This window comes from Phlebotomus argentipes, unplaced genomic scaffold, assembly GCF_947086385.1.
Source record: "Phlebotomus argentipes unplaced genomic scaffold, Phlebotomus argentipes genome assembly contig_15, whole genome shotgun sequence".
In the NCBI taxonomy this organism is placed as follows: domain Eukaryota; kingdom Metazoa; phylum Arthropoda; class Insecta; order Diptera; family Psychodidae; genus Phlebotomus; species Phlebotomus argentipes.
Window position 1 is genome coordinate 15,407,519 of NW_026776181.1, and position 26,478 is coordinate 15,433,996.

The 26,478-nt window shown below is 45.1% G+C and overlaps 10 protein-coding genes and 1 long non-coding RNA gene across 16 annotated transcripts in view; 6 read left to right on the forward strand and 5 right to left on the reverse strand.

The window, feature by feature from the left end:
* The first annotated feature begins 23 nt into the window (after nt 1-23).
* On the forward strand, nt 24-1,866 carry LOC132263133 (DEAD box protein 52 homolog). Its single transcript, XM_059762737.1, is given in 3 exon segments — nt 24-182; nt 246-1,790; nt 1,792-1,866. Coding segments are annotated over 3 exon segments (1,698 nt in total). The 5' UTR covers nt 24-104.
* Nucleotides 1,867-1,936: 70 nt separating this feature from the next.
* On the reverse strand, nt 1,937-5,999 carry LOC132263135 (protein halfway). Its single transcript, XM_059762740.1, has 3 exons — nt 5,278-5,999; nt 2,670-3,665; nt 1,937-2,488 (listed from the first exon to the last, which is right to left on the reverse strand). Exons 2-3 carry the CDS (start codon nt 3,663-3,665, stop codon nt 1,937-1,939), a joined length of 1,548 nt encoding a protein of 515 aa, XP_059618723.1. The 5' UTR covers nt 5,278-5,999.
* Nucleotides 6,000-6,142: 143 nt separating this feature from the next.
* Nucleotides 6,143-7,401, forward strand: LOC132263137 (probable RNA 3'-terminal phosphate cyclase-like protein). Its single transcript, XM_059762743.1, has one exon. The coding sequence runs from the start codon at nt 6,218-6,220 to the stop codon at nt 7,373-7,375; it is 1,158 nt and encodes a 385-aa protein (XP_059618726.1). The 5' UTR covers nt 6,143-6,217; the 3' UTR covers nt 7,376-7,401.
* Nucleotides 7,402-7,426: 25 nt separating this feature from the next.
* Nucleotides 7,427-8,101, forward strand: LOC132263152 (small ribosomal subunit protein eS21). Its single transcript, XM_059762768.1, has 3 exons — nt 7,427-7,520; nt 7,586-7,645; nt 7,836-8,101. Exons 2-3 carry the CDS (start codon nt 7,596-7,598, stop codon nt 8,035-8,037), a joined length of 252 nt encoding a protein of 83 aa, XP_059618751.1. The 5' UTR covers nt 7,427-7,520; nt 7,586-7,595; the 3' UTR covers nt 8,038-8,101.
* A 4-nt stretch (nt 8,102-8,105) lies between these two features.
* On the reverse strand, nt 8,106-9,301 carry LOC132263147 (trypsin-like). The gene is made up of 2 exons (XM_059762762.1): nt 8,975-9,301; nt 8,106-8,909 (listed from the first exon to the last, which is right to left on the reverse strand). Exons 1-2 carry the CDS (start codon nt 9,190-9,192, stop codon nt 8,195-8,197), a joined length of 933 nt encoding a protein of 310 aa, XP_059618745.1. The 5' UTR covers nt 9,193-9,301; the 3' UTR covers nt 8,106-8,194.
* A 339-nt stretch (nt 9,302-9,640) lies between these two features.
* LOC132263144 (kynurenine formamidase) lies at nt 9,641-11,200 on the forward strand. The gene is made up of 2 exons (XM_059762758.1): nt 9,641-10,357; nt 10,425-11,200. The coding sequence occupies exons 1-2, from the start codon at nt 10,105-10,107 to the stop codon at nt 11,198-11,200; spliced, it is 1,029 nt and encodes a 342-aa protein (XP_059618741.1). The 5' UTR covers nt 9,641-10,104.
* A 15-nt stretch (nt 11,201-11,215) lies between these two features.
* LOC132263146 (AH receptor-interacting protein) lies at nt 11,216-12,292 on the reverse strand. The gene is made up of 2 exons (XM_059762760.1): nt 12,148-12,292; nt 11,216-12,088 (listed from the first exon to the last, which is right to left on the reverse strand). Exons 1-2 carry the CDS (start codon nt 12,220-12,222, stop codon nt 11,216-11,218), a joined length of 948 nt encoding a protein of 315 aa, XP_059618743.1. The 5' UTR covers nt 12,223-12,292.
* A 52-nt stretch (nt 12,293-12,344) lies between these two features.
* On the reverse strand, nt 12,345-14,875 carry LOC132263136 (SH3 domain-binding protein 5-like). 2 transcript variants are annotated; one of them, XM_059762741.1, is made up of 6 exons: nt 14,340-14,875; nt 14,199-14,261; nt 13,709-14,127; nt 13,552-13,617; nt 12,685-13,488; nt 12,345-12,613 (listed from the first exon to the last, which is right to left on the reverse strand). In XM_059762741.1, exons 1-6 carry the CDS (start codon nt 14,379-14,381, stop codon nt 12,511-12,513), a joined length of 1,497 nt encoding a protein of 498 aa, XP_059618724.1. In that variant the 5' UTR covers nt 14,382-14,875; the 3' UTR covers nt 12,345-12,510. The 2 variants fall into 2 exon arrangements, with proteins under 2 accessions (XP_059618724.1, XP_059618725.1); XM_059762742.1 differs by lacking the exon at nt 13,552-13,617.
* Nucleotides 14,876-15,111: 236 nt separating this feature from the next.
* LOC132263154 (protein deltex) lies at nt 15,112-18,415 on the forward strand. The gene is made up of 6 exons (XM_059762769.1): nt 15,112-15,407; nt 15,529-15,938; nt 16,030-16,869; nt 16,937-17,082; nt 17,145-17,253; nt 17,315-18,415. The coding sequence occupies exons 2-6, from the start codon at nt 15,582-15,584 to the stop codon at nt 17,504-17,506; spliced, it is 1,644 nt and encodes a 547-aa protein (XP_059618752.1). The 5' UTR covers nt 15,112-15,407; nt 15,529-15,581; the 3' UTR covers nt 17,507-18,415.
* LOC132263155 (uncharacterized) lies at nt 17,084-21,608 on the reverse strand. The gene is made up of 3 exons (XR_009468481.1): nt 21,472-21,608; nt 18,608-18,667; nt 17,084-17,265 (listed from the first exon to the last, which is right to left on the reverse strand). It is a non-coding gene; the product is annotated as an uncharacterized LOC132263155 (long non-coding RNA).
* The window catches only part of LOC132263127 (titin), a 28,966-nt gene continuing 22,069 nt past the window's right edge, over nt 19,582-26,478 (forward strand). For 4 of the 5 annotated variants that reach the window (XM_059762728.1, XM_059762730.1, XM_059762731.1 and 1 more), the window contains exon 1: nt 24,664-24,835. In XM_059762728.1, the coding sequence (XP_059618711.1) occupies nt 24,680-24,835 (156 nt within the window). In that variant the 5' untranslated portion in view covers nt 24,664-24,679. Of the gene's footprint in view, nt 20,391-24,663; nt 24,836-26,478 lie in introns of those variants that run through there. The other variant, XM_059762729.1, reaches the window with a different exon arrangement.

Below are 26,478 nucleotides of genomic sequence, written 5' to 3' on the forward strand. Positions count from 1 at the left end.
ACTGCCACTTGCATGTCAGTTGAATATATTTCTTGTTTTGATCATCGCGATTGTGAGTTTTCTCGTGCATTTTCCGGCTAAAACTTTATTATTTCGCACATGTGATGGATTCTACCGATATTTTCAAGAAGTTAACATGTGGCGCTTCGTTCAAAAAAAGCAATTTCACACTGCAAAAGCAGGTAAGAGTGGCAAATAGTCAATATTGTGATATAACCTTAAAAACTCATGCTTTTCTCCTCCAGAAAACCACCTCATGGAAAATCAAGGATGAAATTAAGTCCGAACCAGTCAATCTCTATGCGGATCACGAGAGAATGCAGGATTGGCTCATATCTACAAACACGGACGAGGAGGTGAAGTCAGAGCCCGAAGAGGAGCTCAACATTCTGGACAACATGAAGCAATCCGTGCCGCAGAAGAGGAAAAAGTCCCGCGAACTCTCGAAGAAGGTGAAGAACCAAATGGCCATCGAGGCGGTGAATTACCTGAGGAATAAGCACAAGATCAGCGTGAATGGATCGGGAATTCCTCCGCCCGTTGACACATTCGACGAGATGGCTGAAAAGTACAGCCTCAGGATGAATATCACCAACAACCTGACCATCTGTGGCTACACAGATCCCACGCCCATCCAGATGCAAGCCATGCCGGTGATGCTCTCCAAGAAGCTCTCTCTGTTGGCGTGCGCGCCCACGGGATCGGGGAAAACGGCGGCATTCCTCGTGCCGATCATCAGAGATCTGGAAGTGCCGAAGAAAGAGGGATTCCGGGCACTGATTGTCTGTCCGACGCGCGAATTGGCTCGTCAGATCCTCAGAGAGTGCTCCAGACTGTGCGAAGGCATCAACTTCAAGCTCCACTTGATAACAAAGACGCAAAAGCCCGAGGAGAACTACTCGCCGGAGAAGACGAAGAGATTCGACATTCTCATCAGCACGCCGAACAGGATTTGCTTCCTGCTGCAGGAGAATCTGCTGGATCTGGCGGGAGTGCAGTGGCTGGTGATCGATGAGGCGGACAAGTTGTTTGAGGAGGGCAAGAATAGCTTCCGGAAGCAGCTGGATCAGATCGTGACGGCGTGTTCGCATCCTCAGCGACGGATTGCCCTCTTCAGCGCCACGCACACTCTCACCGTGGGTAAGTGGACGAAGCGCAACCTGAAGCACCTGGTGAAGGTCACCGTGGGTGTGCGCAACTCCGCCACGGACTCTGTGGAGCAGAAACTGCTGTTCGTCGGCTCGGAAGCTGGGAAACTCCTCGCCGTGCGGGATCTGGTGAAGGAAGGCCTGCAGCCGCCGGTGCTGGTGTTTGTCCAGAGCAAGGAGCGTGCCCAGCAACTCCTCTCCGAGCTCCTCTACGACGGCATCAACGTGGACGCCATCCATGCGGATCGCAGCCAGAATGAACGCGACGCCGTTGTGCGCGGCTTCCGCGAGGGGAAGATCTGGGTGCTGATCTGCACGGAGCTCATGAGTCGCGGCATTGACTTCAAGGGCGTGAATCTGGTCATCAACTACGACTTCCCACCCTCGTCCATCTCCTACGTGCACCGCATCGGCCGCGCCGGCAGAGCAGGAAGGCGCGGACAGGCGGTGACCTTCTTCACGGCCGACGACGTGGTGAATCTGCGCAGCATCGCTCAGATCATTCGCAACTCCGGCGGCACTGTTCCCGAATACATGCTGGCGCTGAAGCGGCGCTCGCGCAAGGTTCGCCGGAAGCTGATGAACAGCGCCCCAAAGCGCGAGGACATCACGACACTGCCCAAGTTCATGCGCAGGAAAGCGCGGAAGAGTGCGAAAGAATAGATCGGTGGTGAAAAAACTGAACAGTCTTCTTGCGTTAATCAATCCTCCCAATTAGACACAAAACAAACATTAAATCACAGCGCGACGCGAAGCAAGGCACAGAGAAATGGCAGCGAAGGTGATGTTCAGGACTCGCAGAGCCAGTCGCAGGGCAGCTTGGGCATCTTGCTGGCCGGCCACGGCAGGTAGCCGGCCGTCTTGAACACCCAGTAGTCGTAGGAGACCTTGAACACCAGCGCGCCCAGCAGGAAGATCTCCGCCGCGATCAGGTAGTAGATGTAGTCCGTCCAGTCGTGCTGGCTCTGGCACAGCTTCATCTCCGACAGCTCCACCACGATCTGCGGCATGTTCTCGCACAGGATCTGGTCCCAGTCCTTGATGTGGTTCTGCCTGGCCAGCAGCCACAGACGCAGCACCTTGGCCGAGTTGCAGTCGCAGTGCAACTTGTTGCCCTCGAAGTACAGCATCTTGCCGCGCGGATTCTTGTCCAGCGTGTTGGACAGCAGATAGATGGGGATGGACTTTAGTTTGTTCTTCCGCAGCGACAGCACCTCGAACTCCTCAATGAAGGACGTGCCCTCGAGGTCCAGCAGCGAGGAGATCTGGTTGTTGTCCGCATACAGACGGATGATCTGCTGGTACGTGGGATTCACGTTGAGGGCTGACAAGCTGGTGATCTGGAAGGAAGAGTGTGCGTGGGAGTCAATTGATGGAATCTTTTCTTCCTGGCGCTTATATTAATGACAAATGGGCGTGGCATTTAAGAGGGCGGAGCTTCCAAAATTTCCCTTTCTCCATAAGTTACTAAAGATTTCACGATTTTAAGTGGGTCAGAAGAGATTCCAAGGCAAAACTCACATTATTGCACGACACGTTGAGTGAATATGTGTTGGCCGGAAGCTTCTCGGGCAGTTCCGTGAGACCGCGATTGGAGCAGTCGACTTTGGCGGAGAAGATCAGCAGCGGCACTCCGTCTTCGTGCGTCTGCTGCTCGTAGTTCATCCTCTCCACGGCGCACTCGCAGTCCTTCGGGCACTCGGACTGCAGCTGCTTCATCCTGTACAGCTGCCTGAGCGGCACGCTGTCCGTGGAGTTGAACCAGTTGAACGTCTGATTGGTCAGGCAGTACGTCTTGTCCGGCTCCACGAAGTTCACCTCTAGTCGCTCCGGATCGATGGTTTCACTCACGGACTTGCACAGCATGTCCTTGTTCCCGCGAATGTCAATTGTCAGGTTGGTGAGCCTGTTGATGTTGGGAATGGTGGAGAGATTGTTGTACGAGATGTCCAGCACCTGAAGCTGCATGAGATTCTTGAAGACGCGCGGCTGAATCTCATTGAGATTGTTGTTGGACACATTGAAGCATTTTGTGGCTGAGAACTTCGTGAACTCTCGCGTGATCCTCTTCAGCGTGCCATCCGTGATGGAGATGGACTCGAAGAGCTTCCAGAACCCATTGGAAATGTCCAACTCCTCCAGGCTGGCATTCCTCACGTGAATATTCTTCCAGTGCTCCGACGGATCGGGCTCCTGACACGATGTGATATTCGTGAGATTTGTCACGTTGCAGCAGATCAGCGATTGCGGTATCGTGGGATGCAGAAGACACTCGCAATTGGGGATTTGGTACTTGGCCTGGTGGATCTCATCGCTCGTGCACATCTCGGCGGTGGCGTAGAAGCACGGCCCGCTCTGCGGCGGATAGAGAAGCTCCGCCGTTGAAGGCTGCGTGGACACGATCAGCGCGGACTCTGTGGTGACCATCTGATTGGGCACGGCCGGCTCTTCGGGTATTCTCGCCTGCGCCAGGCAGAACCACGCCAAAGTCAACAGAAGCGCACGCCGGGAATCCATCTGAAAGGTGTAAAAACACACACAAACAGTGCATTAGAAGGTATTCAGCGAGACTTTCTCTCTTATTGATCGCGCTAATTACAGAGTTCAATTGACACAATTTATTGGCATTGCTCTGCAAATTGGGCGCTCCATCGCCAAGCGCGTATTGTTGTTCTGTGGAGGAGGATCAATATTTGCCCAAGATTCCGCCGGCATCGCAAAACACCGAGGAGAGAGACAAGGAGAAAAGCACATAATCATACACTTATCACTGTGCAAATATGTGAATTTTAGAATGTCGGGCGGCTCTTCTCATGCTGATTCACACATTGGCGCACTGATGCCCCCCATTTGTGCTCATTTTCGTCCAATAAACCGATCTCGCGTGAGTGGTTTCACTTGATTAAACAACAACATATCCATCTGACTGTTAAGAACATCTCAATCGCTTCGAATATTCTGTGACATCTTTTGTTTTTTTGCGAAAAAAAAGCACACTTTGCAATTCAATATCTGCCGTTCTTTGACATTTTCACAGCGAAGCCACAAATCAAAATAAAACTCTCACATTTCACCGGAAGATTTAAATGCTGAGACGGAGAGATAATTGGTGAATTTGCAGAGTCTATATTGTCGTGGAAAGATTATTCAGCTTATCAGCATTTATTTTGGTGAATAACAATTATATTGTGGAGTTCAAGACATTTGGGACATTGATCTCATTGAACAAACTAAACTAGAATATCCAGAATATCTGGAATTGTCTGAGTAAATTCACTTCATTATAGGCCTAAAGAAGAAAAACATTTCAGGAAAACTAATAAAGTGTGCAATTGTGAAGGGAATCTCATCAGCAAATACTCAGAAATATCATCTAGAAAACCTGATTTATTAGGATTTTACACCTTAAATCAGCGTCTTGTCTTTAAGACAAGAAACTAACAAGTAGTTTTGTCTAAAACTCTGATATCTAATATTGATTCCACATTCACTTCTCCAGTAGTTATTTTGTTGTTCTCAATTTTGTGCTAACTTTTTCGGCACCGAAATCTAATTTCCTCCTCAGCAGTGTGCCAAAATAGCACCAAAAAAGCAACGAAAGACAGAAAGCATAGAATCTTGCGAATTAAATTAAGAGACACACCGCAAATATTCAGCACACACAGTCGCAGTTTGAAGCCAGACTGGATGGATTAAAAGCACGTTTAATTCGCTCAATAAACAAAACGGACTATTGTGTATGCGACTTAGCATTTCCTCTCGTGTGTGCACGATTTGTCCCGGCGATGGAGAATTAATAATTGTTTTCTGCGAACTTGTAATTATTGCGTGCGGGCGCGACAAAATGCAATATTGTGAAGGAATGAAATTTGCATTCTTGCCGAGCATTTCTTTCCCTCTCAGAAGTGTTCTTTGCTCACATTTTCTATCCCAATTCATATTCTCAATAAGCATTCAAAAAGCCAAGGCGCGAAGTGCGGAGAAGAGGAAATAATAATATAAAAGCCCACAAGCTAGCCAAGCAATTGCGACGGGTTATTTTTAGACACTTTTTTTTTCTTCGAATAAACACACATTTTCGCCAAAAAAAAAAACATGAACGAGAGACTGAGAATTCGTGTTTTTTTACCTGTTGCTTTGGCTGATTATTAATTTTTTGTTGCCTGTGTGTGGATTCTTTTTCGGCTGCCGCGTGTGTGTTTGTGATTCCACCTCTATTTTATCAATGTGCTCTGATAATTGCACATTATTAGTTGTGTTTTCCCTCTCTCTCTCTGTCGCTTATCACGAGCAAGTCGCGCGCTGAGGCCGATATTTATGCTCTTTTGCAGTATTTACAAGCGCTGTTTCATTACATTCATACTATTTGTATTCGCTCGGCAGTCATAAATTCCATCGGATTTCTTGCTTATCTCTCTCGCTCTCTCTCTCTCTCCCTCCCTCTCTCTTTTCTGATATATTACGCAAAGATTTTCACAATTTCTTCTGCACTGCCCGCGGACAAAATATACCTCCGGATTTTACCAGGCGCGACACGACGGATGAAGACAGACCAACAATAGAACGTCGCTTTTCTTCCTCTACATCACACACAATTATTTAAATTATTTCCGTGCGCTTTGTGTTTAAGCTCCACTCGAGAGTTTTTTTTTGGATCTTATCGATGACTTTTTGTGCCCCAAAACACTTGTCTCACAAGTCACACCACACCAGAGATCACTTTTCCCACACAGAGCGACACTTCGGCCAGGAGAATCACACTAAAATCCCCCCTTTTGGGGATCGTACGACAGATAAAAGACCACTGAAAGTGCCTTCTGAGGTTCCTCCTTGTTGGCCGAGCTGTGAGAATGCGACGAGAGCGTGAAGAGAGCGAGAGAGAGCTGAAGAACGGCGCACGAAATCATCCACTCGAAGAGATTAAAATTAGACTGCGCGCTTACTCATCTTCCATCTCTCTCCCTCGCTGTCACTGCGCTGTCACAACACCACGTGTTTTGTTTACGTCTGCAGCGCTGCAAAAGAGAAGTGTTTTTCGGTGGGTTTTTCGTGAAAATTCACCCTGGAAAATGGTGTCAATTGGCAAGGAGGGTGACTTACTGCTGTTCAAGGGCAGCAACTTCCTCAAGCAGCGCCTCTTGCTGGCCACACTCAGCGGGAAACCCGTGAAGATCACCAGTATTCGCAGCTTCGAGAATCCACCGGGATTGCGTGAGTACGAAGTAAGTCTCATCCGTCTGCTGGACAAAATCACCAACGGGACGCGCATTGAGCTGAATGAGACTGGCACGGCCATCATCTACGAGCCGGGACTCCTCTTGGGTGGCACGCTGATGCACGAGTGCAGTCTGCAGCGCTCCATTGGATACTACTTGGACGCCCTGCTCGCTCTGGGGCCCTTCTGCAAGTCCCCACTCTGTGTCACGCTCAGAGGAGTGACGAACAGCCACGAGAGTCCCTCGGTGGATCACATCTCCTCCTCGGCTGTGCCCATCCTCAAGCGCTTCCTCATCGTCGACGATGGACTGGAGCTGAAGGTGCTGAAGCGCGGATTGATGCCGCTGGGCGGTGGCGAGGTACTCTTCAAGTGTCCCGTGCGGAAGAATCTCCACACTGTGCAGCTCCTCCGAGTGGGCATGGTGAAGAGAATCCGTGGCGTGGTGTACGCCTGTCGCGTGTCTCCCGCTCTGGCCAACAGAACTGTCGAGGCAGCCAAAGGCGTCATGCTGAACTTCCTTCCGGACGTCTATATCAACACACACCAAGTGAAGGGCAAATCCGCTGGAAATAGCCCAGGATTCGGGATAAATCTCGTGGCTGAGACCACAGATGGGTGCTTCTATGCCGCCGAGACAGTGTCGAATCTCATCAAGGATGGAACGACGCCTTCAGTGCCTGAGGAGTTGGGCAAAGAGACTGCCCAGAAGCTCCTGGAGGAGATTTACCGCGGCGGATGCGTAGACTCCACGTTCCAGTGGCTCGTCACCCTGTACATGGCTCTGGGGCAGAAGAACGTGGCCAAGTTCCTCACTGGCCCACTCTCAGACTACACCATTCACTTCCTGCAGCACCTCAGGGAGTTCTTCTCCATCACCTTCAAGCTGGAGAATCACACCGACGCGGAGGAGGAGGATGATGAGGCTTCCGAGTCACCAGCAACTGCGCCCAAAATCCTCATGACCTGCGTGGGAATAGGATATTCAAACATAAATAAACGCATGATGTGAAAAAGCCCGCATGTTTCATTCTCGTTTCATGCAACTCTTGCCAGCGCAAGTGGCATGCCAGATAACCGCAATCTTTCTTTCTGTCAAGTCGCCATTGCGGTCTGGGATTGTTTTCCTCATTCCTGAGAAGAAAAATCACTTAAAAGTGCGTAAAATGGCTAGATAGGGAGATTGTTTAGTGATATTAATTGAGATGAATCCTTCTTGCAGATAATTCACAATGGAGAACGACGCTGGAGACTTTGTTGATCTGTACTGCCCAAGGAAATGGTAAGAAGGCCCCACGTGTCAGATTTCCCAGCTAAATCCTGCCAAAACTCACTGAATAAACCTGAAAATCACACTCTTGTGATCTTCACATCCCAATCCTGCATTTTTTGGTGGGATCTGTAGAGATCTTGTGAGAAATACTGTTGTGCACTGTTACTAACCTCATTCTTTCGGGCTGTCTTCCGGACAGCTCTGCGAGCAACCGCATCATCCACGCCAAGGATCACGCTTCCATCCAGATCAACCTCGTCGACGTTGACCCCAAGACTGGCCGTATGCTGGACTCCACCAAGACGTACGCCATCTGCGGAGCGATAAGGAGAATGGGTGAATCAGACGATTGCATCGCTCGGCTGGCTAAGAAGGACGGCATCCTGTCCAAGACCTACTAGGATGTGTTGCGTTAGAACCCCATCGAGGCACTTCTCAATGCAATAAATCCTAAGAGCCAACGCACGCACAATCTTATCTCTTTGCCGCAGGGCAAACACAGCCCGAAATCCCACATCAAACAAGAGTTGTCTTGAAGGCAAGATCTACAGTATTTATTTAGTGGTTCATGTGCAGAAAAACAAGAGCAAGGGCAGCGAAGACAGCGACTCCCGGAGTGGCTGCCGCGCCTACGTTCTTGTCCTTGCCGAACATGTTGGTTGGCGGCGGAGCCGGAGGCTTCCCGTGCGTCAGCCCGATGACCATGTTGATCCAGGGCACGTATTCCTCGACGGTTGTGTAGAAAGCGTAGGTTCTCTTCGGTTGCAGGCAATCTGTGGGGAAGGGATCGGCCGGAGGATCGATTGACGACAGCAATCCAATCAACACCTTGTTGCACACCAGCGCCGATCCTCGATCCGGACTGAACTTGTACTGGAGATCCGTCGTTCCACACCACGAGCCCCCATTGACGGTGTACTGCGCACAGATGTCATCTCTCTTGGCGGATGAGAAGTTCGCACTGCGATTGCAGTGCCAAATGTCGATGATGTCGTTGGGCAGCGTCTTGAAGTCAACATTCGTCTCATTGAGAATCGACACGAAGCACGGACTTCTGGCAACTTCTCCGTTGTCCAGCTGAATCCACTTCACATTCGAGTTGTTCTGCAGCGGCAGCGGATTCTGCAGCTCCACCAGGGCGATATCGTGCTCCAGAGTCACTGCATTGAAATCCTTGTGCGTTGTGATCTTCTTCACGTTGCTCGTGAATGTTGTGGCGTTGCTCGAGAGATTTCCCGCCACGACGTAGATCATCTGCGGTGTCAGCAATCGACTGGAAGAAGCCAACACAATTTCAGATCATCCGCATAATTCCAATACTGAGAATCAGTCTTTTACCTGGAGTTTGGGAACAGCACAGTCTCCCTGACGCAGTGTCCTGTGGTCAGGACGTAGTTCTGATGCACAATTGCACCGCTGCAGAGGTGGAAATTGTCCTGTCCGGCCGAATAGACGTCATTGTACAAGCGAATGGAGACCTGGAAGGGCGACGAAGCTCCTGCCAGGCACAGCCAAACGCCCAGGAACACACTCAAAGCAATCCACTGACTCTCCATCGTGACACTCAACTGAACAACTCCGCAGAATCTCAAGATCGCACAGTCACAAAGTAATTAAGGACTTATTTGCACAGCGCGATAAGAGACACATTTACCATTCCAGATTCATCTCACACTCAGGTGATCTTCTTTATCTCAAATTTACCGAGAGATTTTGCGAAATCAACGTGATTCCCCAACAAAAGCGTCAAATTCAACCACAATATCTGGAGGCTTATCAGTTTTCCTCTTTGTAAGGAAGGAAAATTGCGGTTTGTCTGTAAAAATTAGGCCACAAATTCAAAATATCATAAAAGACAATTCCAATTTCTCATAGTTAACCCTCATGAGGGTGTTTGAAGAGAAAATCCGAGGGGGAGATAAAATGATTGCAATATTTTATGATTTTTCTTCATCTTATTGCACTTTTGCGTATCTTTCCATCATCTTTTCACCACAAAATTGCAGCTGTTGAAAAAATGAGGTCATCTTTGTGTTTTTTATTACTCATCTTGAAGAATTACGATTTTCATTGAAGGAAAATACGCAATTCTATTAATAAATGGTAATAATTTCATTTGCAATGAAAGAACTTCTATTTTAAGATGTTCCTTAGTTTCAAATAAGTCGCATTGCTTTCAAATGAACAAATTAATCAAATCAATCTTTTGAAAACAATTTCAAATACTTCTGCTGAACTAAGAAATTACTATTTCCCCCTTTGAAAATATATTACAAAAACAGCCTTGAGATTCTTGATAAATATTCAACATTTATCAAGCATGATTTTAAGAGAAAATTATGTGCCTTGCAAATTCATTTTAGGAGCCAAATCTTTAATAACAATTCACGGAATGTAATTAATTACGTAAATTCTTGTGAGAAATACAGAAAAAAACCTCATCATATTTGGTCTATAATTACGCAATTATGACATTGAGAATGTGTGTGCATTTTGTACACATTCAGCAATATAGTTTCCACGGACCTTATCAGAAAACCAGTCTCACGAGAAACCCCAAAAGTGCCAGTCAGTTCAATTTCTCCACTTTCGCTCTCAACTTAGTGACAATGAGTGATGCCCAGAGAGATTTGGAGAAGGAATTCTCACCCAGTGCTTGGGTCAAGAGATTCCGCACTGCCGAAGAAGTGATTGAGCATCACAAGAAAGTCGTGAGAGAAGGTGAGAAGATATCTTGCACTGCAATCTTTCTCAAGTTCTCAGTGCCTGTTTTCCGCTCTCTGTGCAGGAACACAACTCGCTCGGGAGACGTTCAAGTGCGAATTGGATGTGGCTTATGGACCAGGAGAGCGCTCCAAAGTGGACATTTATGGCACGGATTTGCCTCCAAATGCTCCCATTCTCGTGCTCGTGCACGGCGGCTACTGGCAGCTGGAGGAGTACACCAAGGAGCTGGGAACTTATGGCGTCCTGCCACTTGTTCCCGCCGGATGTCGCGTGATAGCGGCGGATTACGAAATGTGCCCCAAAGTGACTCTGTCGGAACTCACGGAGAATGCCTTCCAGTGCTTGTCCTTCTGCCTCAACTACGCCGCCAAGTTGGGCGCCTCGTCTGTCAGCTTCCTGGGCCACTCAGCGGGAGCGCATCTCGTCGTCGCACAGTTTGAGCAGGAGCGCTTCGAGAGGCTGCCACACAAGGAGCTCATCAGAGACGTTTATCTCTTGAGCGGCGTGTTTGACTTGCGAGAACTTCGTCACACCGAAGCTGCCAATTCGAAGAATCTCCTCGCCATCACAGACGACAATGTCACTGCTCTCTCCCCAGCTCTGGCCAGCTTCCTCCACCTCGGCACGGAGTCTGTGAACTTCACCATCGTGGTGACAGGCAATGAGTCTCAGTCGTACTTGAAAATGTCCGAAGACATGCGAGACGCTCTCCACGGAGGCACAAATCTCGTGAGATTCTATCTGTTGCCCAACAAAGATCACTTCGATATTGTGGAGCAACTCAATGACAAGGAGGAATACCTGACGGAAATTCTCCTGGAAGATCTGAAGAATTAGAAATACTCTTGAGTTTCAATTAAATAAATTCTTATATCGCTCTTTGTCAGCATCGTCCTTTGACTTTTGAAGCTCCTCGATGCACTTCAACTCTTTGGTCACTGCTGTCTTCACGCTGGCGTCCAGTTCGGCCGCCCTCTTGAAATCCTCTCGCGCCTGGTCCAGATTCCAAGCGCCCAGATGCGCTTTGGCACGCCTGAACAGCGCCTTCACATTGTCCGGATCGTATTTCAGCACTTCCGAGCAGTGTTCTATGGCCGGATAGTAATCCTTCACGTTGAGCTTGCACTGAGAGTAGTTCAGCAGCAGAGGCTTCTTCATGTTGAACAGCTCCATCCAATCCTCATCCTCGGGCTTCTCGCGCAGCATCAACTGCTCAATCATGCCCAGAGCTTGAGTGTAGGAGTTCATGGCTTGATCCAGATGGCCCTCTTTGAACTGCTGATTGCCCTTCTCACGCAGCACACCCACACTCTTCACCTTCTCATCCTCATTCAGCTGCCAAGACTCCTTCTCATAGTCTTCCGGCAGCTCCACGGACAGCAACTCAAAGGTAAACTCCAGATCACAGGGATTCTTGAACAGCTCATCAAGATCCTCATATCCCAGGCCCTCATTCTGCAGCGTCATGCCGCACACGTGCTTCCTCTTCTCCGCTGGCTTCCTCGAGTCCCGGATTGTCTTGGCAATGAAGGGATACTGCGGCAGAAGACTCTTGTCCACCGTGAATTTCGCCACTTCGCGCACTGCCATCTTCTGCACAATCACTTCCCACACCTCCAGCTTGAACTGCTTCCCCAACACCAACTCCATGGGCTTCTGCTCCTTCCGGCTGTCGTCCAGCACCTTTCCATCCGTACATTTCTTCGTCTGATAGTGGAAGTTGACCTGTGAAAACACAAAGAGGTTATTTCTCTGCCAATCGACGATGATGAGACTCTTCTCACCCTCGTTCCAGGCTTCATCTGGATGAATGCATCTCCAGGATGAATGCACTCCTTCTTGATGAGCGCCTCATCCATGTTCACCACGTTACACACCAAAGAGACACCAAATGAAAACAACACACAAACAGAGTTTCAATCTGTCAACAGGTAAAGATTAGAAAGAGACAAGCGCATGAGCGAATAAATTTATTCGACTAGAGATAAATTCCATATAGATTTTGGTACAATTCTACAGCCTCTAGCGTCTCACGAGGAGTTCTTTTTCCTCCTCAATTTTTTTTTCTCTCCTCTACGGAACATTTTTGAGTAAAGACTTTTCTCTATAGCAATAATAATTGTGTGTAATTCCATCTATGCTCAATCTTATTTGGATATGTCGATGTCGTTGTTCCGGAACATCTCGGAATCTTGATCTAAATTCAAATTTTCCACCTGTTCATCCGACAATCCATCCTTGTTCTCCGATCTGAAAGAAATCACAATCAAATGAGAATTCTTAGGAATATGATGGAAAATATCTTTAACGAGCGCGCTTACTTGAAGAGAAAGAAATCATGGCTCTCATTGTTGACTTCAGACTCACTGTTTCGCCTCTCGAGAGTCTTTCCCACCCTCTGGAATCCCTGCGCGAAGACATCCTTCACCTTATCACTGGCATCAATCAGGAGATCCAGGCTCTGCCGACGTCCTGTGTTCTTCAGACTGGACTTGGATATCCACGTCGTGAGACCCTCCTTCTTCTTCCCCGCCAATTCCTCCTCATTGTGCCGGAACACCGTCGTGCACGTCACCTTCCTGCCCTCCTCACTGGAGCTGAAGCTATCACTGTCCACCGTGTGGTCATCCGCCCCGTTCGTGTTCTGCGAGTACCCAGAACTCGTGCTCTCCGAGTTCGACAGCCTGATCTCCGTCCATTCGTCCACATTCACATTGCTCACATTGTCCACCTTGATGGGCGACGCATCGTCCGTCTGATAGCCATTACTCTCCGACGAAGTCCCACCGAAGCTCCTGATGTCAATATCACGCAGCAAATGCGGACAATCCAGAGCCGCAAAGCGCTGCTGTCGCACCGGACTGGATTTTGTGGACAACTTTGCCGGAAAGTCCAGATATTCATCACTGGAATCAATTTGACTAGAATTCGAAGCACCAAACTCCATCTCAATTGAGCGTCTCTCCTTGCGCATCTTGTGAATCTCCTCCGAAATCTGCTCCAGATTCTTCAGCGCCTCATTGTACGTCATCTTCGCCTCAGACACTCGCGCCTCCAGATCCGTCACCTTCTGCTTCTGTGCCTTCAGCAAACCATTGTAGTTCGCCCTGGTCTCATAGTAGGGCCTGCAAAAATGTGTGGAATTTCATACAATATTGGATGTTGAGGGCCAAAAGAAGCTTACTCACAAACAACACAACTCTCTCTGGTAAGCCAATAAATTAATCAACAGAAGATTTCTTCGAATATTCATGCTAAAAATAAAACAGAAATGATAAAGAAGAAAATAAGAATGCGCACTCTAGCCGAAAGTTTGCAGAATACAAGTAAAATTGAAGAAAATACCTTGACGATCTAATTGCACTTTTCAGTTGCGCCTGAAGCTTCGCCACCCGATTGTTGGCCACTTCCTGCTTCAGCTCGCAAATCTTCAGGACATTCCTCGTGTCCGTGCACTCCAACTGCGACTGATTCACTCTGCTGGCCGCGTGACTCAGCATCTCTTGGCACGCCGTGTCCAGAGTGGACTTCTCGCCCAATCCTTGCTCAGCCAGATAAACCATCTCCTTGGCAGCCGCATGAACAGATTTCGCTTTATCATAATTCACGCCCGCCACTTGCGTCTCCTTGGCCAATTGAGTGGCATAAAGACGAGCCTCGTAGTATGGCTTTGCCGTCTCAATGGAGTTTCCCAGCTTGTGAGCAGATTGTTTGATTTTCTCCACACTCTCAGCCAAAAGACGCTTAAATTCCGTCTTAGCCTCCTGCAAATATCAAATATAATAATCATATCTATTTATAGCAAATGCCAACCGCTTAAAGGATACTGCCTTACATCGAGTTCCACTTCAAATTTATTTATATCATCAGTCGCCGAATTGAGTTTCTCCAGTTCCACCTGCAAAGGACATCCGCACAACAGGCAAATTATAGGCATGAGAAGACTGAAAACAGTCCTTAAAGGTCACCAACAAACCTGAACTCTTGGATCCAGCGGAGTATTGCTATCGACAGACATTATTATTGCACTCTGTGGGAATTTTCCCCAACTCTATATTGCTTTGGCCTCTTTTCTCACTGCTTTTCCTCCTTGAAACAATTTTTCACCCAATCATCACACCCCTCGCGTCTTCTCCGCCACCCACACACGCAATCACGACGGAGCCGCAGAGGAAGTTTGCAGTGCAATTTCAGCACATTCTTCCCTTGCGCCTTCCAATTCAGTGTCACCAACACCCTCGTCACTGTGAGCAATCAAAACACTTTATTAATAGACGGCTGGTGTAATTCTGCCAATGATTCCCCAATCGCGCACACACTGGCCGAATCAAAGGCAGAGAGACACACGCAGAGAAAAAGTGACAGCCCAAGAGTCTCTTCGAGAGAGGCCTTTTTTTTATTTCGTCAGTTTGGTCAAATATCAAGAGAGCATGCGCCCGAAGAAAGCGCGAGAAAACCGTAAAATGTACTTTAAATGTCTCCTCCATGGGACATTTCGCCTCTGCAAGTGCGGCATTGCATGAATGACTGGCAATTGAGGAGCAAAAAAATAAATAAACACATCATGTATTGATCAATGAGACACACTTTTTGGCGCCTTTCTCCCATTCACGCCAAAAATCCTCACCAGCACACACACCGCTTCGGCATCACCCTGTGTGCGATAAGTGGCGAGAGCGAGAGCACTGGAAGTGCTGAGGCAAGTCAGAGAAATTGACACAGAGATGATGGCTCAGTGGACTTAACCCGCGCCATATTGATATTTATGTGATTTAGTGTCTCTCTCTCAGCATTTTTCCACCACCAATTAATGTGGCATAGTGATCATGCTGAGCTAATTGGATGCATCAGTGCTGTTGTCGTGGCGTCAATGCACACGATCGCAATGGAGGATAGAGTCTAAATAGCCAGTATTGCTCAGAAAGTTGTGATTTAGTTCATGTGTTTTGTTGTACACATCATGAAATCCTCAAGTGGTTTGACTTCAGTGAGTTCATGAACTTTCCCTCAGCGAAAAGAGGGCAGAAAATTTCCACCACCCAGAGTAAGTAGTGATCGCGCCCCATTTCTCAGCCACCATCTTCACGCCATCATCGCCCAGAGCCCCCCAAATTGCGGAGAAAATGAGCAGAGGCAGCACATAATTGGGCATTTAAATGTTGCAGGTGGACTGCACAGCATAAAAGTGGAGTGAGAGTGAGAGAGAGAGAGAGAGATAATGGCCAGTTCAGGGCATGCAGTTGTCGTATGGGAGTTTGAATCTCGCGGCGGACGCTGGCTACCGTACAGTCCGGACGTTTCGCAGCACCTCGAGCGCGCTCATGCCAAGAAACTCACCCGAGTCCTGCTCAGCGATGCCGATCCCACCATCGATCAGCTGTACGTGAACGTCCGCACGATGACGCAGTGTTGCGAGGACGTGGACTTCCCGCTGATCAATGTGCGCCGGAAGTTCTACAAGCCATCGTCGCCAGCTGGCCAGGGCACCAAGTGGGAGTGGGCAGGCACCACGAGCTCAGAGTGGCACAGCTACAATATGGAAGTGCAGTGTGTGATCGAAGAAGCGTGGGCGAAGGTATAAATCGTGACTGGATTTCCTGCAATAAGAGAGTGAGAGAAAGAGCCATTAATCACCCTAGATTCGTTTCTTTGTCCCATATTTCCAGGGTGAACAGACATTGGACTTGAGCAAGACTCACTTGGGATTGCCACTCGTGATCAACTTCTGCAATCTCACCCAGATTCGCCACCCAAACGGGCCAGTCAGGAAGATCAGGAGAATCCAACAAGCGCCTTATCCACTCATCAAAGTGCCACCGGAATCACTTCCCGGACATCAGGTGCCTTCGCGGCCACAACAGCCACCACTGCCGATAATCCCACCGAAGACAGGTCCTCGGCCGGGCCCCTCATCCGCCCAGCCGATGCCTGCGCCCTCCGCCAGCGGCACAAAGTCACGCAAGACCTCAGAAGGTGCCACGAATCTCGCCCGCCAGATTCTCAACAATCTCAACATCTTCGGCACGAAGCCCGACGCTCATCAGCGCAGCGCCTCCATGCACAGATCACGATCACGCACCCGTGGCAACTCCCTGCTGGACACAGACTCCAGCAGCACCAAGAGCGGCCGGCGCCGGCCCAGCGTCGACACAGTGTCCACATATCTCAGCCACGAGAGCAACAAGAGCGATCGCAGCCAACCGCACACCATCGGCTCCGTGTCAGATCTCCTGGACTGCTCCATCGGCAGCGACGACGTGTTCAGCAGCAACAGCCACATCTCGGGCTCCATCGTGGGCGTGGATCCGGCCAGTGACATGATATCGCGCTTCGTGCGTGTCGTCGATCCGCCCAAGTGGCCTCACGCGCAGCCCTGTCCCATGTGCATGGAGGAATTGAGGCACAATCCGCAGAATCCCGCCATTTCGCTCATCCGCTGTCAGCATCTCATGCACCTCGAGTGTCTCAACGAGATGATCATCAATCAGCAGAAGGAGAACCAATCTGTAAGTGATCCGCAAAGTCAAATTGTGCTGAGAAGAAAGGAGTGTTAAGTCTTCTTTCTCCTTCTAGCAAGCTTTATACATAGAATGTCCTGTGTGCGGGATCGTTTACGGAGAGAAAATAGGGAATCAACCACCTGGATCGATGTCATGGATCATCATCCCAAAGAGCCTGCCAGGATACGATGGGCAGAACACTATTCAAATTGTTTACAAGTAAGAATTCAAAGTGAAATGTAATGAAATTCATCGATTATATAAATCTTTATCCGTTTTAGTATCGCCTCTGGTGTCCAGGGACCTGATCATCCGCATCCCGGACGCGCCTTCTTCGCCGTGGGCTTCCCGCGAACCTGCTATCTCCCAGATTGTCCCCTCGGACGAAAGGTGAGTTGTCATCTGTGGAGGAAAAGAGACCAAAAATCAGCATTTATTCTCTTCTGCACAGGTTCTGCGCTTCCTCAAGATCGCCTTCGATCGCAGACTTCTGTTCTCCATCGGGCGCTCCGCCACCACAGGACGAGAAGATGTGGTTCTGTGGAATAGCGTCGATCACAAGACTCAGTACTCAATGTATCCCGATCCGGGATACCTTCAGCGATGCATGACACAACTAATTCACTTGGGCGTGACTGATTAACTCTCACATTCTGCATAAAGCCTAGCTTTAAATTATTTCCCACTCATCATATCTCCTCTTTAATCATTTTTTTTTGAAAAAGAGAAAGAAAAACGCGCAACACTTTTCACGTTTTTAGATCATTAGTTGTTATTTTAGGAATGACCAAAGTGCAAGAATCTAGAAGTATTTAGTAGAATCTCATGCAATTCGACAAAAAGTGCAGCTAAATAAATGGTATTAATTGCAATCCTTCATTTTATAAGAGAGTATTTTAAGGGTGAAACTTTGCACAAATGCAAGAAAAAATGTGTCAAATTTACGTGCCTTTTTCCACTAGAAGATAATTCTAAAAAATTCATTTCTAAACATAAGTGAGTGAGAAAAATATTGATGTTAAGCATGATAAAATAGTGCAAGACAAAGTCTGATGTCTCTTATCATAATTTTCCACTATATGAACAAATTTCTCTAAAGTAAGCTTAATAAGAGTGCCAATAATAGAATTTTGCTAGACATAAGAAATTGCCAGAAAGAAAGAAAGAAAGAAAAAAATGTTTTATAAATTCAATTCTCAAATGTGATTTCGACAAAAGAAAAACCCTTTATAAATTATGTATATTTTTGGAACATAAGCAAAAATGTAAGATGTTTTTTTATTTTATTTCCTATAAAATAATACCGCAGAAAGAATAAAGAAGTAAAAACAAATTTATATCTTATTTCATCTCAGCTTCTCAGACATGTAATAGACGTTCGAAAAGGTGTTCATTAAAATTTACGATCATTTTTCCACAACATAAATTGAAATGAAATTGCCAGTGCTACGACTGATTTTATGTACTATCGCCTAAAAGGTAAGTAGACACCATATTTGATCAATTTATGGGCAAATCTTTGCCTGCTGCTCAGAAGATTGCGCGCGAGAGGGAAAAAATGTCTTGTATTTGCTGATTGATTGGCATTTCTAAGCTCACCGACTCATTTTCTCCCTCATGGAAAAATTATTTCTCTATCACTAACATCTTTCTCTCTTCAATTGCATTGCGTAGAGAGAACTTAATTCATAACTTTATTGCTCACAATAAAAGTCTCAAACTTAAAACATATAGACAAACTTACCTTCACGAAAATCTCGTGACTCACACAGATAATTGAATCCTGAAAGTAAAAGTGTCCAATCTGCAAATTAAAAGCATTACGCAATTAACATAAAATCCACCAAATGTGAGGATAAAGTGTGTTTTTGTATTGTGATCAATCAAATAATTCCAGACATTCTTTCATCCTCTCTTCACTGTCCAGCCAAAGTCTGCCTCTCATTGCAATTATGGATGGTCTGAGGTCGTCCACATGTTTCATCTCGAGACGTGCTTCACTTCTTCTTGCACACACTCAACAGATCACTTTGGCCGAGCATGAAAAAGAAATCGATCCCAATTGGCGACACAAGATCACTGGAAATGCGAATTTCCAGGGAATTTCAGCCAAAGGCAAGGGTAGTTTCGCAGCAAAAAGTACACCACGCACACACACACACACACACACACACTCATTCCACGCATGATTAAGATGATTAATGAGGTATTTGCTTAAGTGGAAATAAATATGTGCATCATAATGGAATAATTCACTGAAGGAATGTTAAAGAATTTCTGAAGAAATTTCCACACTTTTTACGTGAATAGACGCGCGTTTTGATTAGGATTAAATATGTAAAGAAATATGTTAAGTAAATATACTCGGCGAGTATCTTCCGATTGTACAGAAAAACTTGGTCTCACGCAATTCATACGCAACTTCAGTTGCACCAGATAAGAGAATCAGTGCGATTAGTTGCGTGCAGAAAAGTTCTCGAATTCTTTTTTTTTGCTCAGGCAGACACTTTAGTTGTACACCGTGGGCAATATATTGTCTCCCCTTTTGTACACCACACACATCATTCTCACTCATCATCGGCGCGCGGTGAGAGTGAGAGAAGTGAATAAAAATTACAAGGGAATTTGCTTTGCTCAATCAACAATCCAAGTAAGGTAGAAGAACACCATAATGCAGCATCGCTCAATGTGCACTCATGCCACGATTCGAGTGAATGGGGAGTGCGTCGTGAGTGTGACAAGGAGGCAATTCCCTCCACAGCAACACACCTTCCACAAAGTGGATTATCTGACGAGGGACAGCACTGTCCCGCGAGAGTCAGTGCTAAAAAACTGAAGAAGTCGTATATGATTCATAGGCTGCGACGTTAATCAGTTCAGTTGCTCAGCCGCACTCGTACGGAAAACACATCTCCGAAACGCTTCTCTTCTGAGACAGTTTCACTTTGGAATAGCAAAGAAGAAAAAAAAAGAGAAATAGAGATCATCTTCTCTTTTTGCGGGAAAAAGTCTTTTGTGCTTTGGTGAATTGCGCGTGAATGTTGAGTCAGAGAAAACACATCTCTCTGTGTGAAGAAGAAGAGATTCTGCAGCACAGAAATCCTGTGGGTGAGGTTTATTGACTCTTCATTGGTAGTCTTGGCCAAAATCGGCAACTCAAGACGGTGGGACAGATCTTTGAGAATCGCAGGCACTTCACACTGTTTATAATGATTTAACAGTAAGAAGGTGGTGATCATATTTGGAAGACAACACACATCGAATATAATCATAAATACTCAAGCAATTAAGGTGGAAAAGAAGGCAAAGTAGAAAAAAGTTCTCGTGTTACAAAAAACCAAAATCAGTGATTTATGGATTGTTTCTTCTTGTGAACTTCTTCCACTCGCGCAACTTCCAGTTCGCGCGAATCAATGAATGAAACCAATTTTCGCATCATCTGAGACGTGCTCTTTTCTTCCTTCTTCCCAATCACTGATCATCATCAACTGTGCGCTGACAAGTTGAAGTACAATATTATATCCGAGGTACGTGATATTTTATGAAAGATGTTTTTCTTCTTCCCGCACCACGAAAGCGCGTCTTGGTAAAGTCTATCGAAATATGGCAAAAACATCATTTAATTCCACCCACACGGCAAACCAAGTCAGTAGTTTTAGTTCTGCTTCGAAATTATCTAGTTTAATTGAATAAAAAATCACTTTGCTAATAAATTGATGTACACTTTTCTCTCTGCGTCTTATGCCACAAACATCTGCTTCTTCTTCTTTCCCACGAAAAATACCACTCTTGCGACTCTTTTAATTATACTTCTTCTGTTTTTTTTTTTTGGAGGAAATAGAAGAGAGACAATTCGTATCTTTTACCACAGAATTGTTCTTAATGTGAATCGGAAAAAAATATTTGTGGGAATTTAAGAATTTCATTTCACACGCATATTTTCGCCTCTTTCGGGCGGTTCTTCATTCAGTGTCTCTCTCTCTGTCTCTTATCAAAAGGGCCCAAATAGAGAAGATTCTTCTTCTCCCTGAGATCTTATATAAATTCTCCTTCTAACGTTGCTAAAAACCCAACAACAACAACAACAAAGAACAGTTTTCTGTTGGTAATTTAATCTTGCATATTCGCCTTATTGCATGCCCCAGTAATTTTCTCTACCACCACGCAGAATCATCGGCCAAACACATTTAAGGTGAAAGAAGGAGGAAAAAGTAATGAGAAACACCGATAATAAATTCATTTATGAGCTCTTTTGCTCTTCTTCTCAGTTAGAGAAGAAGACGAAGAAGGAAAAGAAAAGCAGTCTGTTTAGCTTGATGTATTTATAATTTAGTGCGAGATAAAACTGACAAAATGTCATTAGATAGCAATCTCAATGGGTGTACATTGCAATTTAATTGAGTGCGCATTAAGCGTATCTTTGCAGGCAAATTACTGTTAAATTCCCGCGGACAAACTCCGCCCAATTTCCACATATCTATCATTAATTAATTGAAACACTTGTGTGTGATCACATGAAATTATGCTACCCACACTCAAAAGCCGGCAATTTCGTACTCCCCATCATCTTAATGTGATCGCACCATTTTCGCCACCCACGCGCGCCACCTCAAGTTCTTTGCCAAGCAACTCTCAGCATCTCTGCTGCTCCAGCAAACACACAATGTCACTGTTAACTGTTCAGATTGAATTTCCTCATATTTTGCAATCTATACGCCATAATACTCAATATCTCGCGGCCTCAACAGTTGAGACAGATTTAGTGTGTGAAAAAAGAAGCATATTATGAGAGCCACTGTGAAAATACTTCACAAAACGTGCCTCGATCACCATAACGTGATCGAGGGAAATAAATTCTTTTCAGGCAGTCACACACTGACTTCATTTCCACAAACTTTACGCGTCTCATTAAATAATTTTTGCCAATAAATTTTCAAGCTGTAAATGTCTCACTTCTCTGGCCATTTGGCTGGAAACACACACACATAATGAGGATGATCGTAAATAGTCATTAGGGGCACACGATAAATTTGCGGAAATTAACTAATATGTTCCAGAAATGATAAGATTATCTAATAAAGAAAAGAAAATTGAAGATATAAGTCGCTGTATGGTGTCGTATTTTCGCCAAATTTGCACACACAGAAGAATATGTTTCATTAGTATCACAAATGCAATTTATCTGTCTTTAATATTAACCATTTGTCGATTTTACCCATTGAACATATTCGCGTCGTTAAACCAACACTCTCAATCGTAAATTGAGTCGCATTTGACATGAGAAAAAGATGCAAATTTCCCAACAATGGCGCAAATCCCTCCATAGAATTACAGCAAGTTCCATTTAATTGTTTCCACACTCATCATCTCATCTCGACGATCTCTTCTCACATATTTGGTCATCACGCTTCTTCTCTCTTGATGGATTAGAAAGAGAGAAAATAGTACAAAATACACAGAGTAACATATATTGAAGTGAATATGCAAATTTGTCTGTGACCAAAAAATCACATTAATTCACACACAACAAGACTTTGTCGTTGTTCTCCGAACAAAATGTTTAATCCTACGCAACATTTGCCGTCGATTCATCTGCAGATGACATCAATAAATTAATCATTATTGAAATTGATGCATATTCAAATGCATTAAGTGCACCAATTATGGTGCTGAGACTCTGTTTTGTGCGCTTCTTTTTTCTTGCCTCCTCCTTCAACCCAATGCGGCGGCAGATGAACACCCAGTGCGCCAAGTGAGACTTTGTTGGCGATCGTGACAGAATGTAGGTGCATTTCTTCGGACGTGAGGGAGAGTCGCTGAGTGGAATGAGTCTAAATAGAATTTTAAAAGTCTGACATCACACTAGTCGCCGTCATAAATGGGCATATTTGTGGCCTTTTTCAACGCCATGAGCCTCAAATACTCTTCATCATATATTTTTGTTGACCAATCGACCAATTAAATATTTGACTATTGAGAGTTTATTGAACTAAGAGAACTCAACGCCACACACAATGTACAATAAATCTAACTCTTTTTCTCTGGGGTAATTATCTTGTTCAAATAACGCACTCTCAAAAACTCTATTAATTTATACGCTCGCGCACATTAAAATACAATATTCTCCCAATGACATTTTCTCGCGTCAATACACACAATTATATCCATTTATGGAATATTATTCGGACTGTGAAATGTTGCTACTTCCATATCATTTTGTATCTCTCTCGCCGGACGCTTTGCGTGTTACATGAAATGGCAATTTTTGGTAATCCTCTGCGGGGACAACTTTCCAGCCTCCCAAACAGACACTCAGTCTTCTCTGCCGACAGAGGAGTTAATAAATTTAAATGTAATTCCATATCCCATGCGATAAGGCACAATATTGCATCGCCAAGAAGGTCTCTCTCACCAAGAAACACCCTTTCCACTCAAGCCCCGACCTGAGAGATGCAATGCGACGATGGTGACGAACAAATTAAGAAATAGCAACATTGTAAAACACACATTGTTATTCACTATTCGTGGAATACTTGAGGACATTGCACACAATCTGGAAAACCTGTTAATATTCCAAAGCGACCATATTGAGAATTATATTCACTCTCTCAAATTGATTTATGCTGGCAATTTTTCACTCTCATTTCATCTCTTCTCAGCTGACATTCTTCGCCTATTTGTGCACGATTGACATACCGAATCTTCGCCAATTAAATAGTTTGAAAACATTGTTCATAAAATGATTATGGATGCCTATAAATGGCAGATAATTGCGATGAAAAATTATTTATCAATTATTTCACTGACACCATCTGTTGCATTCACACATTTTCCATTAGTTTATCCACTCTCTTGAAATTTGTCTGCACAATTCTCATGTGTGTGATCATGAATAAAAACAATACCATCATTCTCATCAGCGTCAATTGCGTCACACCATCGAAAGAAGTCATAAAGCGGGAAACTGGTCAGAAACTTTTGCTTTCTATGCAGAGGCGCGACACAATCAATTGCCAGTGGCGTAGCAGAGAAGACACAGCGAAAAGGGTCACAAAGTGCACAAATGAGTCTCATGCTCTCTCTCTCTCAACTACGCCTTTGCTATCAATTCCACTCTTTCTTGAGACACATAAACAAAAACCACGCTGACAAAAATACCAAATCGCAACAATAGAAGGTGGAGGTGAGGTAAAAACCAACCACGGCATGTGAAGAGGAAGATTAAAGAATCGGCATTTCATTCACGTGTCAATATATCTTTCATCACGTCAACCATTTTTCTGTGTGGCCAGACAAACGAAACAAAAAACTGACCCAAATCTCTTAAGTTAAAATTTGCAAAATTCAAGGAGCCCAACACTGACACAAGCCAAAGAGAAGAAAAAAAGAATTCTATAGTGTCTCTTATATGAAAAAAATGCTCATAAAGCGCGAAAGAGTGAGACCCAGTTGTCCATTTTTGGCATGAAATCCATATTTGGAAGGTGGTTTGCCTGAAAATCAACCCAATGAGTCGCTTAAATAATCAATTTGAAGCCAATAAGAACACACAGTGCGCGTCATTGAGATGTGGAATCAAGTACACAACATATGCATATTGTTATTATTATTGTCTTGCAAGAGGGAAAGATAAAAGATCAATTGCCTCTGCCAAAAAAAAAACACCCTGAAAATCTCTTCACCAACACACGAAAAAATAAAATGATGACATCATCTGTAGAAATGTTAAAGTCAACATTTGCTTGACTCTGAAAATAAATTATTGCACATTTAATCTTTTTTTTTCGCTTCTCTCTCGGCATCAACTTTTGTGTGCATGTGTTTTACTATTTTATGTTGTATTTATTCACAGGACAAGGACACTTTATTGACGACGACGACTGAGACGACAAAACGAGTGTCCTCGAGAAAAATGGCATCAGAACCGGTGGATTTAGCATTGATACACGATGAAGAATTGCTCCGTCGAATGGTGAGTCTATGCAAAATTTCGACCAATCCACCAACAAACTCATCACCATTTTTCCAATAAATCCGTCCAATTAGTGTGAAATAAACATCAGACACGAGAGAAAACCCCAATAGCGCACCTCTTCCACATCTCAAGAGGCACCACGAGTCAATTTATCATCTAATTGCAAGCACATGTGAGATTTATTCACCTCACTGTGCGTTTTTTTGCGCACCAACTCCTTCCAAAACACCCGCCAAAGATTTGACCCTTTGCAAGCATCAGTAAAGTGAGGGAAAAAAATCATTGAAAATGCAACGTAGAAAGCCATTATTGTGGCTTCGGTATATTTGTATATTGTTCAATTTGCCAACAAAATCCACCCACATGGATTGAATTACACACAGAACAAATTCACACTCCCAGCGTTGTCCCCCTTCTTGGCTACTATTGAGCTCACCTCGCTTCGAAAATATTGCCATTTAGTCAGATATGATATTATGGTGCTGACAAAGCAGGCAAATAACGTAACGTGGCTCACGATTAAATATAAATCATTATTGTTTTTTTTTTTATCTATTCTCATAATAAATACAACACCTTCTGGTTCATATGACCAACTTCAGCAGTGACTAATAATCGACCACACAAAGTCTCTCTGTATGACTTTGGCTGCAATTCACATTATGCATAATGAGAGGGACAGAGAGTCATTGGGATTTCACGCGTTCATCTCTCCTCTATAAGATCAATGTCTCATTTGTCTGATAGCCAGACAGTCTGGATAGTTCTTAAGCAGGTATGCGCAAAAAACAATAAACACTGTCACACATAATTACCTGCCACTGCTGCCATCAGTCATCACCTCCTCTCGCCACACAGATCGCCGCTACTTCTCTCTCTCTCTCTCTTCTCATTAATCGCTCTCGCCTCGACAATCAGGTCAATCAATCTCCATGGCCGGTGGAAGTGCGGAAGATTGCACTGTTCATCAGTGGCATGGAACACAATCTGTGGATTGTGGAGAAGGAAGGAGGATTGCAATATTAAATGTTTTAGCAAACTTTGACGCCACGAGATGCTGATTAGATGGTGTAGCGCAAGATTTAGCATAAATATAGACTTAACATTGGCGTGGAAAATCAACAATAGAGCACAACACACGGCTAAAGAATTCATATCGCTCCACAAGATCATGATCTTCTTATTTTCTCCACTCATCTTTCTCACTCTCTCAGTGTGCTGTAGAATAAAAACTCCTCTTCCTTTCTCTATCTCACAACCTTCTTCTTCGAACCAGAAGAACCGGTTCTCCTGACCATAAACCCATGACATTCTGGGTGCTTTTAAACCCCCTTCTCAGACACTCGACCGCGAACATCTCCACAATTCGTCTCTTCTGCAAAAAAATATTTGCACCAAAAATTGTACACACAGATCACAATCACTTGCAATGCGTGAGCGTGAGATTCTCCTTCTTGCTTCTTCTGCAACCCCCGATGAGATCGCATCAATATTACCATAAGCACAATTGATCCACGGTCTGTACAAAGGCCCAAATTGCGTAAAATCAAGGAAAAAGTCACATCACAAGTTGCATGATTCTCTCATCCCCAGACAAGTGACTTTTATGGCAATTGCATCTCTCATTAGTTATTTGTGAA